Source organism: Struthio camelus, chromosome 4 (genome assembly GCF_040807025.1).
Source record: "Struthio camelus isolate bStrCam1 chromosome 4, bStrCam1.hap1, whole genome shotgun sequence".
Taxonomy (NCBI): Eukaryota; Metazoa; Chordata; class Aves; order Struthioniformes; family Struthionidae; genus Struthio; species Struthio camelus.
In genome coordinates, this window is record NC_090945.1 from 3,092,198 (window position 1) to 3,109,665 (window position 17,468).

Consider the following 17,468-nt stretch of genomic DNA (forward strand, 5'->3'; position numbering starts at 1 on the left):
GTCTCTAACACCTGCACATACAAGTTGCTCTCTTGGGTCATTTTTTTTTAGGGTTTTTTTAATCATTATTATTTTTGGAAAGCATTGCTCGGAGCACCTTGTCAGCAGCAAAAGAAATGGATCATGCTGCTGCTACTTTGCAATTTGCACAGCACGGGTTCACATGCCTGTCGTCCCCTCCCTTCCCCCCCACAGCCACATACAACCGTCCTTACGTAAGCTAATACATTTAGAGGAAGATGCAATCAACGGAGCGAGAACATAGGCCGAGGAGCAAAAAGCATCTCCTTATTTTCAGGCCCAGGAAAAGAAAACAAAAAAAAAAAACCAACCAAACAAATACACCCTATTATTCACATTCTCCTAGGAACCAGTTTGGCACGGTGGCTTGCTTCAGCTCAAGTCACGCTCCCGCTCCCTCACTTATTTCAGATTACCTATACAAGAAGAATGTTTAAAAATACTTCCGACACGGTTGGGGAGGAAACGTGCATTTCTAGAGCGCTGCTTACGGTTCAGAGGGGATTTTGATTTCTTACAGATACGCACGCCAAAGCACCTTTCCCGCAGCCCCAGCAAACCCCAGAGCGATACAGCTGGGTAGGGAGGAGATGGGTCCGAAGGCAGCACCTGCATCCATACAAAGTAAAAGAGACGCCGCTGGAAAACACCAACACGACCGTGACTTTTTGTGACTGCTTTAAAAAGCGCCACAAGTAGTTACATTCCAGAGGAGAGAGATGATGCTTTTTTCTTTTAAAAAAAAAAAAAAAGCGGGACAGCGGGGGATGGAAGGAAAAGATTTGTTGGTTTTTTTCCTAAGAACAATAGCTCCCAAACCTGCAGGCAGGGAATTGCTTCTAGGTGAGCCACTTAAACAAAGAAGATGGAGCATCTCTCTCTCTTCAGGGAGGAACGCTTCCTGGTAGAGACAGGGCCTCGTAGACAAGAGAGAGCTTTTTATATAGGGCTATGAAGGCCAAAACACCCGGCGTCCGCTACCAGGAGTGTTTCTGCGTGGCTACATCACAGGTCAGGTTTGGGGGGCGGCAGGGGGTCTTTCAGCAGTCTCCATCTGTGATTACACACGGCCTCGAGAGAGGAGGAGGCTGCAAGCTAAAGGGAATAAGGAAAAAACGCAGAACTATTCAAAGGAGTCAAAACAAGGAGGACAGGACTGAGCCTTTGCAACAGCAGCATGACCTGGCCTGGGGGGCCAAAACCCAGAAAGCAGAGGGGAAAAAAAGGCACCCGCGAAGTTGGACATCACTCCCCCCACCTCCTGCTCCATCTCAAAACAGGGTTATTTTCAGGCTGTCTCCTTGGAGCTATCCTAATATTTTCTCTCATGACCCAAGTCATCTGGGAAGAGAGTTACAGTCAAGGAAAAACAAGACAGAGCCGAGGTTAGCACCGCAAACCTCCCTCCCAGAAGGGGAGAAGCCCCGGTAGGGATGAAAGGCCAGCAGGGTCGTGCCTTACCTGGAAAAGTGTGTGGGTTGGGTGACCCTCTTTTAAGGCACTTAGAACAGAGGACGTGCACAGTGTAGTACAGGCCCGGCCATTCTTGAAGCAGGACATTCAGTTCTTCCACTAACGGGGTTATGGCTTGCCAGGCTGTCCAGATATTTGGTAAAGATGCGTGACTAGCAATAGACAGAGTATCCGGCTGCAGAGCTCCCCTGGCAGGCCGGTAACTCACCACCACCGGCACCTTTCCTCGGTAGGCGTAGATCTGGTATCTGCCATCCGACCGCTGAACCACGTGGCTGTTGATCTGGACGCTGTAGCGCGCGAACAAGCCAGGGGGGAAAATGAATGGAAAGCTATATTCAATCTGCAGTTGCTCAACCACAAAGGACTGTCCGCTCAGATTGGCGCCGTTAATCCACGCCTCTGCATGGGGCACCTCGTTCTTCACATAGCAAGGGAACTTGTACCAGGCAGCCGCCCCGTTCAGGGGTTTGCATTTGGGCTTGTTGACACAGTAGCAGAGGCCCATCTTCTCCAGCAGCTCCAGAATGAGCTGCAGGTCTTCCCGGCTCTGGATGTGGGGCTTGAGAAGCAGGCGGATAATGTGGGCAGGGAGGAGGCCATGCAACAAGAAGCCCTCCACATAGTGATGGAGCTGGGTGGCCCTCAGCTCATCGATGTGGGTGTCGCTGAGCAACTTCTGGAGCAGCACAGTGGCATCCCGCTGGCAGAAGACGTTGAGGATATCGATGAGCCGCGGCAGGTTGTGGAACACGTACTCCCGCAGTGTGAGGTGCTCCTCAAAGTAGAGCAGCTTCCCACTCTCGTGGAGGTAGGACAGGGCACTCTGGAGCCGATCCTCCGTCAGGCCCGCCTGCAAGCCCAGCCGGGCAGAGTCCCACCAGCTGAGCCACAGCTGCTGAGCCTGCGGCTGGAAATGCAGCTCCTCCAGCACTTGCCAGGATTTGGGCAACACTCGGTGCAGGTTTGGGAAGATGTCCCGGTGCTCGGCCACTGAGAGGAGTTTGTCCCGCAAGCGACGCACCTGGCAACGGTCCCGGCAGCTGAAGGGCAGCACCGGGGAGAGAATCTGTGGGCGGTGGTTCAGAAGATACTGAAACTGGGCTTTCTTCCGCCGCAAGTTCTTGTCCGAGACCCCGTAGAAGGTGGCGTGCGGGCTGGAGCAGCGCAGGTCAAAGTCCTGTCCCAGAGCCTCATCCACCTGCTGGACCAAGCTCTGGAGTCCCTCAGCATCCCGTTTCTCCTGCAGAGCAATCTGGTGATGGATGTCCAGGCACTTCTCCTCCAGCTCCCGCTCGGCGCAGAGGTCGGCATGGGTTCCCACCATGCACACCACAGCATGGGGCACCTTAGAACCAAGCCAGTGCAAGAAGTAGCCCACAGAGCGGTAGAAGTGCTGAGGGACGTAGGCACTCAAATTCACTACCAGCACATACAAGGCCCCGGGGGAGAGGAAGAAAGATTGGATCACATCGTAGCTCGGGTCCCCCGCTAGCTCATACACAATGAATGTCAGACCCCTCTCAGCATCCGCTGTCCAGTCCATCACCTCAATGCCCTTGCTGCCTCCTGGCAGTCCCGCTCCTGATGGCGCTTGGAAGGCGTCCGGTGGCAGTGATGGCGCCGGGCACAGTGTTTCCCCCTGCACTCTGCGAGAAGGCGCATGGGGGACATCCCGCCGCTCAACAGGGAGCTGCTCCAGCTGCTGCATGGCAGGTACCCGCGTTGAGGAGGTGTCCGGAGGCTGCGGGAAGGGGCAGCACCCAACCGGCACTCTACCAGCATCTCGCTGCTGACCAGGGTAGCCTCTGGGCTGGGCACTCCCTGACTCCGGACCTCCCGCGTCCTCCCTCTGCCTGTCCTCCTCCATGAGGCACCGTCTCAGCAAGGTCTTGCCCGCATCCTTCAGGCCCATGAGGACCAGCTTGAGGCGGGGCTTGAGGGCAGGCTGGGAGTTGGCCAGCTCCTGCTGGTAGGCCGCGATGTAAGGGATGCCCTTCATGCACACCTCATACGGGGGCTGGATGAGGGGGTTGTCCTTGATCTTCCACAGGGTGACGCGGGACAGTTGCCCAAAGCCCTCGGGCAGGATGGCGATCTGGTTGCCTTGCAGCACCAGCTCCTCCAGGCTGTGGAGGAGCACGATGGAGTCAGGCAGGTAGCGGATGCGGTTGTTGTCCAGCCAGAGGGTGCGGAGCTGGCGGAGCTGACAGAGGCCAGGGGGCAGCAGGGTGAGCTGGTTGCGGCTCAGGTAGAGCTCCTCCAGGCCGGGCAGGGCCAGCACGGCGGCAGGGAACTCCCCCAAAAGGTTGGAGGAGAGGTTCAGCATCTTGAGGCGCTGCAGGCTGCCAAAGCCGGCGGGCAGAGCCCGCAGCCGGTTGCCGTCCAGCATGAGGCTCTCGAGGGCACCCAGCTGGCAGAGGCCCTCGGGCAGGGTCGCCAGCCCGGTGCCGCTCAGCCAGAGGATCTTGAGATGGCGGAGGGCGGCGATGCCCTCGGGCAGAGCCCCGAGGTGGCGGTTGCCGGAGCAGTCGAGCTCCTCGAGGGCGGCCAGCTCCAGCAGCGGGGCAGGGAAGGCGGGCAGCAGGTTGTGGTCGACGTCGAGGGTGCGGAGGTGCCGCAGGCGGCCCAGCCCCTCGGGCAGGCGGCGCAGGCGGTTGAAGCTGAGGTCGAGCTCCTCGAGGCGGCCCAGCTCGGCCAGGCGCGGCGGCAGGCCGGGCCCCTCGGCGCCCAGCTCGTTGTGGCTGAGGCTGAGCTTGCGCAGGCCCCGCAGCCCCGCCAGCGCCGCGCCGTCGCCCAGGCCCCGCAGCCGGTTGTGGCTGAGGTCCAGCTCGGCCAGGCGGCCCAGGTGGCGCAGGGCGGCGGCGGGCAGGCGGCGCAGCCGGTTGCGCCGCAGGCTCAGCGCCCGCAGCCCGCCCAGGGCGGCGCCCACCTCCTCGGGCAGCTCCTCCAGCCCGCGCCCGCTCAGGTTCAGCGCCTCCAGCTCGCCCAGCGCTGCCGCCGCCGCGGCGGGAGGGGGGCGGGCGGCGGGAGGAGGCGGCGGCCCCCCCGGCGGCCCCGCGTCCGGCTCGGGCTCGGGCTCGCCGCCGCCGCCGCCGCGCAGCTTCCGCGCGAGCAGGGCGGCGGCACCGCCGCGCCACGGCCGCGCCGCCTCCGCCGGCTCCGTCTGCGCCATGGCCGCGCCGCGCCCTGCCCTACCTGCCGCCGCCGCTCGCCATGGGCGCGGCGCCGCCGCCGCCGCCGCGGCGGGCTGCGGGCTCCCGCCGCGCCGCTGCCGGCCGCGCACGTAGCCGCCGCCGCCGGGGGCGGGGCCCCGCCGCGCTCTCGCTCCGCCCCTCTCCCGCCCTCGCCCCGCCTCCTTCTCGCCCCGCCTCCTTCTCGCCCCGCCCCCTTCTCGCCCCGCCCACCCCGCCCCCTTCTCGCCCCGCCCACCCCGCCCCCTTCTCGCCCCGCCCCCTCCCGGCCCCGCTTTCTCCGGGCCGGGCTTGTGCTTGAGCGACGGGTCGGTGCTGGTGCAAGCGGTGCCGGAGCCCGAAAACGTTCGGGGATCACCCCAGACCCTTCCCCTCGTTCTCAGCAGCTGAAGCGAAGGCTGTCAAACGGCCAAGAGTGCGTGGCATTGGGGCAGGGGGGGAAAAAGGAGGGAAGAAACGGATCCCATTGCTGCGGATTGCGTTATACACCCAGAATTGCGCTCGGAGTTACTAATTTTAGATGATGGCCCTGCAAAGGCCTGTTGACGGGGTTTTTAATTATTCATCTGAAGCCTGAGGTTCCCTCGCTTTACTGAGCCAGGCAGCTGCATTAGTAATAAGATTTCTATCTGCAGCGCAGCCCTCCGGGGGCCGGAGAAAGACCTCGAGTTACCAAAGGTGGTGTAAAGCCCGATTCTGGGCTTTGCTTGCTGAAAGCCCCCGCCCGCTATTCCCGTACCACTTCAGACCTGCTCGTTACTCAGAGGACCTCCCAGGCCCTAACGAGCCCAGAGCTCATGAGGTCTTTGCCAAGTACTCACTCTCCAGGCCGCTAGTTGGTTTCTCTTTGGAAGGCGGCTTTGGGGTAGGGGACGAGGAGGACTGACTCGTTCTGCTCAAAATCTCAGACCAAACGTCTTTTCGACAGCAATGCTGGATTCCCGCCCTGCTGCCCAGGTGGGAATGTGTCAGGCTGGATCCTCCAGCCCTTGGCGGGGGGGGAGCATGCAAGGCGCAGGCATGCCAGGGCTGAGGGTGAACGTGCAAGGGGTCAAGGCTGGGGGTGAGTGTGCAAGGAGTCAAGGCCTGGATGAGTGTGCGAGGCGCAGGCATGCCAGGACTGGAGGTGAATGTGCAAGGGGTCAAGGCTGGGGGTGCGCAAGGAAGCAGGTGGGCCAGGGCTGGGGGTGAGTGTGCAAGGGTCAAGGCCTGGATGAGCGTGCAAGAAGTCAAGGTTGGGGGTGAGTGTGCGAAGAGGCAGGTGGGCCAGGGCTGGGCAATGTGCGAGGGCCGCGCGTGCAGCGGGGGGGGGAGGGGGGCGCGCGCAGCCAGGCACCCCCCCCCCCTTCGCCCCCCGGCGGCGCGTGCCGGCAGCCGCGCGCCCCGAGCTGCTCGGAAGGCGGGCGCTAGCCGCGGCCCCGGCAGGGGGTGGAGCCCGCGAAAGCCCCGCCCCGCCCCAGCACCCCTGTCGTCACGTCCGGGCGCCGCCCGCGGGGATTGGCTGGGGGGGGGGGCGGAAGCGTGGGCGGGCGTTGCCGCCGTTGCCGCAGTGACGAGGGCTGAGAGGGAGGCGGGGAGGGGGGCGGTAGAGGAAGGGCGAAAAATGGCGGCGCCGCGTCGCTCCCAGCACCACCATCACCACCACCACCTGCCGCCGCCGCCTGGGCCGGCCTCGCCGCCGGCCGCCGCCGCCTCGCCGCCGCGCAGCCCTAGCTTGGCGCCCGCCGAGCTCGCCCCCGCCGCGCAGCGGCACAGCCTGGCCGGCCCTGAGGGCGAGGCGCCCTCCGAGGCCGAGCGGCCTCCAGCCCCGGAGAGCGCGGAGGGCGCGGGCGCCGCCGCCGCCCCGGGCCCGCCGCCGGGCTCGGCCAGCAGCTCCGGCAGCTCGTCGTCGTCCTCCTCCTCCTCGTCGGCGTCGTCGTCGGCCGCGTCGAGCCCGGCGGTGGAGAGCCCCGAGGCGGCGGGCCTGGGGGCGGCGAGTGGCGCCTTCCGCGAGCTGCTGGAGGCCTGCCGCAATGGGGACGTGACGCGCGTGAAGCGCCTGGTGGACACGGGCAACGTGAACGCCAAAGACATGGCGGGCCGCAAGTCCACGCCGCTCCACTTCGCTGCCGGTGAGTGCCGGGGCCGCTGGGCGAGGCGAGGGCGCCGGGGTCGGCCCGGCCTCCCGTTCCCGGCGGAGCAGGGAGAGCCGGTGCCTCGGCGTCCTGCACCGGCGCCTCCCGCGGCCCCTCTCGCACCCACCTGCTGGGTGGGCGCAGCAGGGAGCGCATCTCCAGCGTCCCGGGGGGTCGCGGGGGCGCAAGCTCGTTCCTGGGAGAGGAGGAGCGCGAGGGCGCTTTTCCTGGTGCCGTTTCACTAATGCTGGGTGCGGGAGTAGATGGCTGTTAAACCCCTCTCTCTCCTTCTCCCCCGTCCCCAAAACGGGCAGAGGATCATCCCTTTGGGTGAGAAGAGGGGGAAAGGAGAGCCTGTGGGGGCATGAGGGAAGCCGTATAATCTAAAAGTACTAAAATAACTCCCTGTATTGGCCCCACAAGTTGCTGACTTCAGCATGTGGGCTTAGCAAGTGAGCAACTGATGTCACTATGTTTCTGGAACTCAGGGCAGAGTTGGTTTGGATTTAAGGTTTTCACTTGTATTGCAGTAGCTCTTGAAAGTCAAGGAACCCTGTGATGCAGGTAGGCTTACTAGGAATCAAAGTCAATGCATTTTTGTGTTTTGACTGGTGTGTGTGTGTGTGTGTTTTTTGGTTTTGCTTTTTTTCCTGTTATCTCAGTGTAGCTACGGATTGATCTCTGCCTCTGTTGTGGTTTGAGCGGGCTGGGGAAAGAGGTGAAGTGGAACAGCTGAACTCAGTGGGAGGTTACAGCTGTGTCCAGGAGACAATATGCCTCTCAGTGTGGGGAAGAGATGATATTGTGACCAGAAATAGTCACTGTCATAAAATAAGTCAAAAGTGAGATTCAGTGACTGACCTCAATTGCAAATGAACATTGTCTCCTACCAAGCATAGCTACTACCCCTTAGTATAGTCTATAAAGAGAGCGTTTTGTGGGGGGCTGGCCATGGCTAGAGGCACAGGGGGAGTGAAGCCCGTGATAACAGTAAAATGGGGAAAATAGTTGAAGTCAGGACTTGCACGGTTGCTAGGTCCGTGGTCAGATTGAAGTCTTTCTGACAAATGCCACAATGATACAGATTGCCTTGATACCATCCAGCGGGGCACGGATCTTGTCTGAGCTTGTAAGTAGGCCAGTGGCTATGGGATGCCCTGACCTACTCCTGCTGATGTGCCATGCTTACTGGCCTGCTCCTGGCTGACAGAGTGGTTGCTATTTTAATTTTCCTGACTTGGCACCACAAGCTGGAGCTCTTTAATATTGACAGTAGAGTTCTGGATCCCGTTCTACAACTCGGAACATGCTCCAGTAACCCTTGTCAGATAAGCAGCACAATAGCCAATATGAAAGAGAAACAGAAGTTGCTGAAGCCTTTACTCAGGCTTTATTCTATGTTCAATATTTGAATGCTGGTGTATGGCTCTAAAGCACCACATGGAAATCAGTTACAAAAATAAGCATTTATCTGACACAGCGTTGCTTGGGACTCCAGGTAGTGCTGTTCAGTTTATCTCTGTGTTTGTGTAGGTCTGTTGTCATTTCCAAAGTCAAAGTGGCATCTCGTGGTGGCTCTATGGGAAGTACTGGTCTTGAGCCATTTGCATCTCCTCTAATCCCTGAGCTCTACCAATAAATACTGAAATGTGCAGGCCTACTTAATTTCAGTGAGCCCTGGGAGGTGATGCTGGCACAACTGCATGCATGTGCACAAAGTGCTTAATGTTTTGGAGGCCTCATCTCACATCAGCTCACTTTGGATTCCAGCTTAAAATTAGACCCCGCTTCTTACCCTTAAGTGCTAAAATTTCAAGTTATAACTTCAGTGGTAGACTAGTACAAACTGTAGTGCTGGTCCTGTAGTGGTACAATATTAATTTCACTTAAAACCTGAACTTTGGTTAGAGAAGGAGCTGACAAAACCTAAGGCTTTGAAAGGCAAGAGTGTTGGTGCGATTTTACTGTAATAGCAATGGAAGATGCTTCCTTGTAGCATGAGGAACACAGCAGGTGAATTTCTTATACCTAATAAGACTGTTTGTTCTCTATTTTTGTAGATTTAAAGACTTTCCTTAGCTGCCAAGCGTATTCTCTCAGAAATTAATGAAGCATGTATCTGACTGAAATGAGTTTGACATCTAATAGCATTAGATAGATTTCTTATTAGAGAAAGACTGAGGTCCTAAATTTTGAAAAGGCCTGTAAACAAGTTTGAATGCAGCTGGTCTTAGGCAGTATGTAGTTGCAAGTGATGCAATACATTGATAGGATCTCCTTCCCCTTTGTGGACAAAAGGAGAAATAAAACCCCTTTGCTTACAAGCATAGGAGTCTGCTATGTGTATTAAGCAGTGTTATGTGTAATAGCACAATTTTATGAGTCATAGCTAACTTTACAAATTGTTTGGCCCCTCTTATAAGAGGAACAGGAGTTGAAGAATGCAGTGTGCCAATGTTTTAGAGTTTAACTGTTTCTCTCACGTCTCTTGAAGCTTCAACTTTTTTAAGGGAACAGCAGAGAGAGTTTCACTTCTGTTCTTGTGGTTTGTAATAGAGGAATTCTTCTAATCGCAGGCAAAGCTTCATTTTTCTAATTGTTGAGGTAGTCAGATTCAGTTTTTTTTCCTGGGTACTTCACTTTTCCCTTGCTCAGTTCTGTTTTCTCAGATATCCTTTTTGGCAGCAATGCCAGGCAGTTAATTCACTTTTCATGTAACAGGGGCGAGAGGGAGGACAACTTCAGTTCTTTCTTATAAAGAGTACTAAGTTCATGTTTCCTTAAACTTTATGAAGTTTCTCGTTTCAAAGTCACCTTTATCTCCTTTCTCGTAGTAGAAGGAAGATAAAAGGAGTGACTTCTGAGAGTATGCAAGTTTCTTACTACACATGTAAACTTGGGATAAGGAGAGAACTGAAGTCTCCGTAATCAATTACTTAAAAAGCTGGGGATAGATTAAAGTCTATTTCTAGAAGTTGGAGTCATCTATCCATTATCCACTTATGAATAAAACGTGTAGGGCCAAGTCAAACTGAAGCAGCAGCGTTATCCAGGTTTTCTTTGTGGGTTATCTGAGTTGCCAGTTGATCTGGATGATGGTGAATTGGTTGTTAAACTGTGTTTAAAAGTCAGATTTATTCAGCTTGTTAGCAGTCCTCCTTTGGTTAGCTGTTAATAGAGTAGAAACAAATATTGAGGCTGTATCAGGGTGATGTAGGCCGCTCTTTAAAGCAGGAAGAGGTTGAACAGAGGATCCTTTTCCTTTTATCCTTTGACTGGCTTGTTTTTCTAGCACTGCCTCTCTTGCCGTTCTAGATGTTTTTCAGTAGGTGTGATGGTCTGCTTTTCCTCCCCAAGTGACTTGAAGGATCCTTCTATAAAGGTATGCCAGTGCGGAGAGAGGAAAACTTGTGAGTGTTTTGACAGCTGTGTGGGATGAGGGCTAGCGAGCTATTTGGGTCTCTGGTACCAGTGAGGCCTTCAGATATTGGTCCCCAACAAACAAGAGAAGCAGCTTCGAGAGACTTGCAACTGATTGGATGACTTTAAAATAGAAAGAAGAAATTGGCTGGAGGTGTTGATATGTATTCATGGCTTCTTGCACTCACTTTTTTCAGTGAAAACTAGCTGACTTGTTACTGAAATAAAATAATAGTAATAGGCAGCTGTGCTAGGCTAGAACAAAGGTCTGTTTGACTCAAGGTCTCATCTGTGCTGGTGGCCAAAAGCAGATGTCTAGGGAAGAGTTACGTGTTTGCTCTGTTTGTACATGATACTTCCCCGAGTATTTTTTCCAGCTGTTCATAGCTAAGCAACTACTAGAGCAAGACCTGGTTTCTACGTGCTGGTACAAGTTCATCCATCTTCAGTAGATTTGCCTTCTATGAACTTACCCATTTTTCTTTTTAGCTTTGATATCATGTACGTTTAGAGAACTTATGACATCATGTGGTAAGGAATCTTACAGAGTAAGTGGAGCATTTACCGACATAAAAAGTATCTTCACTTATTTTGTACTTTCCACCATCTTCACTGCAATACCCTGTGTTCTGCTTAATGGTTTCCTCCTTTGTACTTATCGAATGAGACAAACTATTCCACTTCCCTGCCTCCCTGTGGTACTCTTTATTTGACCTAGAGATGTGTTACCTCTCTTCCCTGAGAAACATTTTAAACTCTCGTTAATGCTTACTTACATATACAATACTTACACCAGGCTATGGACACCTTTACTGTGTTACTGGTCCCCCATTAGTTGTATAAAAAAAAAAAAAATTATGCCTGCGCTGTCTGTCCTTGTAACTGGGCTTGATAATCCTACTTTTGGTGACTTTTATTCTCACCTAGGTGACAAAACACCTCTTAAGCCAGCATAAGCAAATGAGTTGGTGGTTACACATGTGTGAGGGGTAGAATTTCTCCTTCAGGGAAAGCTGTTAACTAGTTTTTTGGGATGGTGGGATGACTTCAGTCTGTGAGACATGTATCTCATTTTAGGTATACTTTTTGTGGAGTAGGGTGGGACAGCACTCTTCTGTGAATTGTTTGGGGTTTTGGGGGAAGCCTGTGTTGGTCTGTAGAAATCTGAAGCAGGTTGGCAGTGATGCTTTTTTGGCTTCCTACTTTATTACTTTTTTGTCATGTTTCATGTATAACACTAAACGTACAGAAGTTGACTTTCCAAGACTTTTGTACCTTTAATATTCCTAGATGGAGAGAAGGGCTCCTCTGACCTCTTATCAAAACTCATGATCATTTGTCTGTTAGGCTGTTCCTTGAATCAAGCCCTGTGAATCCTTAAAACGTGTTTGAGAGAGAGAGAGAGGATGGATTCATGCTGTGGTGAGGCCTGTTTCTGTATTATGACCCTTATGCTGCTCTTAATGTAAAAAGAACAGCCATACTTAACCAGTGTAATTTAGCTAAGATGGGCTTTTTATTGAAACACTGCAAATATACTCTGGGAAGGAGTTTTGATGAGAAGTCAAAACTTAACATCTTAGGGTAAGATGAAAGTTTTGTTAACACTTACAAAGTCACCAGAGTTGACCAGTCAAACGCACAGCTCCAAGGCTTAAGTTAAAATATGTCCTGTCATCTTCTACTTACGCTAGCGTAAAGGCTTACAGCAGTATGTTAAGATAATCTGTTCTGGACAAGTGGTGCAGCTGTGCTGCAGTGAGCTAAAGCTATGGAGGAGCAGACCCTTGTTAATATTGTTTAAGAACTGTGTAGAGAATTTGGTTTGTTACATTTAAAAATACTGTGGGGCCAAAACAAATTTCAGCATTGCAGGAGGAGTAAAAAGTAGCTGACAGTAGTCATTTGGCTTAAAAATGATTAAATGTTGTCAAATCCTACTGGAAAAAGTTGATGGGTAAGCTCCCTTCAAACTGATTTAGGGACTGACTCTTAGTAGGCTTAATACTGTGCACTTGTGATACTGCTAAGATCTTCTGAAGCTGCATGTGAAAGTAGAAGTGTAGTGATGCTCTTTGGCTTTTGGGTCTAATAGAAAACAAACCAGTGCTCCATTTGAGTGGATGTAGGAGAGTAAGGCTTGCTATCAGATGCTTAAAATAGGCATGTAAGAGAGAGCGTGCTTGTTGTGCTGCTCGAGTGTATATCTCTATTACAAGTGCTCTAGGCTTGCCACTGGGATGTTGTGGCAGTGCTATGAGAATGAAGGAAAAAAGGATCCAATCCTTGTTTTTTTGAGGGGAGGAGGAGAGTGGGAAGGTTGAGGATAGAGCTTTACAGTCAGTTAGCAGACTTAATTTGTTCAGTTTCATACTATCCAAAAAGCTGCATTGGAAACTTCTGATTATGCACTGAGCATTTCAGTATGTAAGGCAGATAATGACAGTAAATTCCTCTATCTAATGAGCTCTTGAGGCGAGGAATAGAGAAGCATCTTTAAATGCTGCTATAAAATTTTTGAGTTTCAGACTGCCTGTATTTGTCTAGCACTTTGGAATTAAGGTGTAGAGAATATTAATGATAAGGTTTCTGAAGGGTTATTAAATGATATTGGATCTGAATAGGGGAAAAAGAACTTGAATTGTATTCTAAGAGGGTTTATGAAATGAAAGCTGATCCTACAGAAACTTGCTATTAAATAGGACTTGCTTCATAGCCAATGTGCAAACTGAGTAACATCTTTAGGTTCTGTGCTATGTTTTGCATAAGTACTGTCACTGTTGGGAGAGAGGTACTTGGAAAAAAAAAAGAAAAGATGATAAGATATTTTGAGTTGGTAACATGAGAATAACATGTTATTTCCAAGTTACCAGATTTTTCTTTTTGTAGTATGTTTCAGATATGTCCTTTTAAGGAACGGACTCTCTCTTCCTTAAGACTGAAATGTATTATATATACAAATACTCCTACAGAAAAATGGGGTTTGCCTGCATGGGAGCTCACTTTAAATAGTTCATAGTCTTAGTGCTGGAAGAAAAGGGTTACTGTGATTTGTCACCTGTTTGCATCTCTAAGTTGTATGTGTTGGTTCAGAGACATCTGGGAATATCTTTACAGAAGGAAAACCTTGGGAGTAAAAGCTCTTCCTTCCCAGTCAAAGGAGTAGAAAATCAATACTGCTTAAATATATCCAGTTTTCTCTTAATATCTCAAAAGAGATGCAGTTTCTTTTATCTTGATCTTAAAGCTTTAGCTTAGAAGACTGATAACACTCTAGTCTGATTTTATGTGCTCTTAGACTTCACTCACCAGGTGTATCCCTGTCATTCTTTTTAAGGTGCTCTATAATTTAGATCTTGCTTCCTAAATCAGCATTTAATGGGCCTCCAGGACTAACCCAGCCATAACTTCTGGCTTTATTCCATAAACTGAAAGTATATTTGTTCTTGGCTTGGTAAAGGCCTCATCTTCCAAAGTAGTAAAAATCAGTTCCCACTAGCTTTAGGGAAAGCTTAGAGATGACAGTATTTGTTGCAAATCCCAGCTTGTTCCCAGAGCCAGCTGGAATTTGTAGGAGCCTGCCTGGTGATGGACTTAACTTCTGTTCTGGAAGAAGGTTTAGCCTTGCAAAAGGATATATATGAATTTGCTGCTGATACCTTGACTCATATGTTTAAGCCTAGTCCTCGCTGGTATATCCTAAATAGTGGCACCTCTTTCAGAAATGACTAGGTGGATGGACCTGATAGAAATTAGCTGGGTCCTAGCTAGTTTCTTCGTCTAGTCACAGTCATAAGCTTGTCCAGTTCCACGCCCTGTTAACAAGAAGTGTAATTTGGCGATTTTAATCGTGAAGTTAGCCCCTCGAGTTCTTAGACAACACATTCTTTCAGCCTAGAGTTGTTCTTTCTCGTGTTTATCCCAAATGTATAAAGACCCTTCGTAAATACTGCTGAACCCTAGCTTAATGCCCGCTTCTGTACTGAGGCAGCGGTTCCCAGACTAGCTTGTGGTACAGTTCCTGCCCATCTCTGCGGAGGTGCCAAAATATACTTTAGGGAAGGGTACCTCTGTAATAGCAATTGATGCCCTTTGATCAGGAGGAGGGCAAAGCACATACTGTTACAGGACTAGGGCATTGTTTGGGAAGGTATGGAGCTGGCATCACAGCTTGAAGGCTTTGGTGATAGCCCAAACTCAATTTGGAGAAATGTTTTAGGGTGACTAGATCCCTTTTTAGAGCATCAGTGGCAGTAGCTTAGCTTTTTGCTGCTAGCGTTGCCCTGAGCAGAAGAAAAGACATGGAGAAGGGAGTTTCCTGTTAGGACACTTTTGATGTCGCTAGTAATAACCCTTGGAAGTCAAAGGGACCTCAGCTGAGTTGGAAAATGGTCAGTGGTCAGAGTTTTTAATGAAAGCGCTGATCAGTTTAATCTGTCAACTAGCAATTTATTAACATGAAAACACAAGTTGCTTCAACATGTGCAAGTCAGTTAAGCAGAAACTTACTGAGAAGGCAGAACTAGTTGAACTAGCTGCTGAGAGTTGCTTGAGAAAGAGTCAGGAAATCGTAAGGAGTAGTTAGTAACTTATTACACACCTCTCCTCCGTGCGGAGATGCCAGAATCAACCACAGTCACTCCACCTATGGTGCAAGGGTAAAACAGGTTAGCTTAAATTGCCTTGAAAAGCCTTGCTTGGGGGAGGGGAGCGGGATCTTCCTAAAGTAGCTGACTCCTTTTGTTGTCCAATTGTCTGACTTATCCTTGCCATACAAGAGCTGCCTGACCTTACTCAAATAGGAGTGTTTGTAAAGCTGAAGTTGCTGATTAATTCTGCCTTGTGCAACTTAAAGCAGGGTTAAGCATTTTCAGATGGGTTCATATGTATAGACTGAAGAGTGTTGATTGTGTAGTGGATTGGGAAGCCTCCTAGCAGCCTTACAACCTTGTAAAAAGATGAACTAATAAATTACCAGGCTTGACTTCAGAGGTTTTCCTTTTGTGCGTGTGTGTATGTAGTGGGGGAGGTTGTGTTTTAGTAGTATTACTAGCATGTGAACTGTGTTAGTGTCACAATTTTACTACTCTCTAGGAAATGCCTTGTTTGTGACTGCTGACTTGTTTCACTTCTCAGTGGTATTGCATGACCCGTACAATGCATTTAATCTCCTTCCTTTTTGAAATGCCTTTAATGAAAATACAAGAGGATATAAATGCGGAACCTCAGACCTTCAGTGGGACTGAACCGGGTGCACTTTTCCCCACCTTGAAGGAAGGGGTTTTTTGAAGGAACTGTGTCAGGGAGGAAAATCTGGTCCCAGAGTATGTAGTACTAAAGCAAAAAGACAGACCGACTCTGACGAAACTTCTTCCCTCTTTGCTTACGGTTGAAACCATTCTTACAAGATCATATGTCTTAAGATGTGCACTTCTCCATTTCACGGGCTTGTATTCTACTATGAGCTATGTTTGATGCTGTAACGGGTAACGCAATGGGATTACATTTAATCTGGGTATCTTTACTGCTTTGCCTAACATCACAGCAAAACACGCAGATACGCTTGGGCTGTGATTATCCCCTTAGTTAAAGTTAAACTAACTCCTTCTGGGACCAATGCATTTTTTAAGAGCAAGCAGGTGAAAAGAGGAGGAAGTGAAAGTAAAACCAGTGAAAGTAAAAAGTTTTTCCAGGACAACTGCAGACGCTTTGTGATGAGTTAAACTTTGCATATAAGAGCAGCTTTGTAAAGGATAGACTTGGTAGTAGGAGGAGTTTATGCGATGCTGTGATAATGTGACCTTAATCGGGCAGCAGGCGGAACAGTACAGTTGTACTTAAACACTTTACACTGATTACTACGTGTACTGTCCTGACTGGTGAAAACATTTCTCCCCTTCTAGCGGGAAATCTAGATGTTTAGTTGTTTGCTCTTTTACCAGACGTTCTGGGGGTGCTAGTAACTAACAGCCTGCGTACTATTGCTGTGTGGCAGCTTCTGGCGAGCCGAACATGGGTGTAACACAGATGTGTGCCCTAACCAGAGCATCTGATAGAGGGGGATTCACTGATGCTCCTGTCACTTCCCTTGCACTGCTTTCCCCATCAGTCATCTGGTATGCTCACCGTCTTGCTTCTCCTCACTAGGCTCAATACCGTGAGGAAAAGAGATGGGACTGGATAAGTTTATTGAGCTTAGTCATTAGGCTGCTCTGCTTACTAGCAGAAATCCTTTTTTTTTTTCTCCTCCTTTTCTCTCACTTTCAAACCTCTGTAAATTGGAAAGAGGCAAGAATATAGCATTGATGAAGAACTAATTAATTTTTTTTTTCTGAATTATCTGCTTGTCTCTGTTTTTTTTTATGTAAAGCTGTCACAGCGTTGTCAGTCGCCTGGCTTTTGCCAGGCTAAACAAGTTGTAGTCTTCAGTTTCTTCTACGAGATGGCTGAAGAAATAGAGCCTATCAGCCCCTCTGAATTTTTGCCATTCCTTTGGTTTGGCTGGTTAATATTTTACTGTTTATTTCAGATGTAATCTTGCTGTTGCCTTTTTTATAATGGGATTAATGTTTCCTTTTTCTCCTGGACAACATATTTTTCTGAGCCACTCCAAAAACTTATGTAATACATTTCTAGATAATTTAAAGAAAGTAGGTAAGATGCACAAGCCTTTTCTGTAACGTACCTGAACCAGACCAAGCTAATAAGGGATGCTGCCCAAGGGTAAGTATGCAGTTTGGAAGTGACTGCAGCACCGGTATCGCTGTGGGGTTGAGCCTTCTGAAATGTGGAAGCTGACGGGTGAATCTCGTCTGCAACAAGCTTGCATGCCTGGGCCTTTCAGTGTGGCTCTCCTCTGCTGTTGCACCTTTTTAGATGATCCTTTCTTTAGGAGCCTTCAGTCTGTTCATCTTTTTGGTGCTTTGATTGCAAGTTGTTTGTTGAGAATCTTTCCTTAGGCTTGGTAAATTAAAGTTGGAAATGTGCAAGACTGAGAGTTCAAAGCCATCTTAAACTAAATCAAATGGATGTTTTCAGTTTAAACCAAATCAGGTGTGTTTCATCTGTCACAAATGACTTGTCATGTTTGTGTACTTTTACAAAAGGTGACCCTGACATTGCAGGAGGTTTTACTAATTACAACTGGTTTGTCAGACTTGGTCATGCAATCTTTTTAAAAAACTTTCTGGTATCTTGTCTATTCAAGTTCTTACTAGTTTTGGAGGGGGGGGAACTGTTCACATAA

General features: G+C 50.2%; 2 protein-coding genes across 3 annotated transcripts in view; one reads left to right on the plus strand and one right to left on the minus strand.

Annotated features, from left to right (window-relative positions):
- The window catches only part of MFHAS1 (multifunctional ROCO family signaling regulator 1), a 35,613-nt gene extending 30,944 nt beyond the window's left edge, over positions 1–4,669 (minus strand). For both annotated transcript variants that reach the window (XM_068941092.1, XM_068941093.1), the window contains exon 1: positions 1,483–4,669. In XM_068941092.1, the coding sequence (XP_068797193.1) occupies positions 1,483–4,669 (3,187 nt within the window). The remainder of the gene's footprint in view (positions 1–1,482) is intronic.
- A 1,588-nt stretch (positions 4,670–6,257) lies between these two features.
- TNKS (tankyrase) overlaps positions 6,258–17,468 on the plus strand; it is a 143,995-nt gene continuing 132,784 nt past the window's right edge. The window contains exon 1 of the mRNA XM_068941094.1: positions 6,258–6,799. Within this exon, the coding sequence (XP_068797195.1) occupies positions 6,292–6,799 (508 nt within the window). The 5' untranslated portion in view covers positions 6,258–6,291. The remainder of the gene's footprint in view (positions 6,800–17,468) is intronic.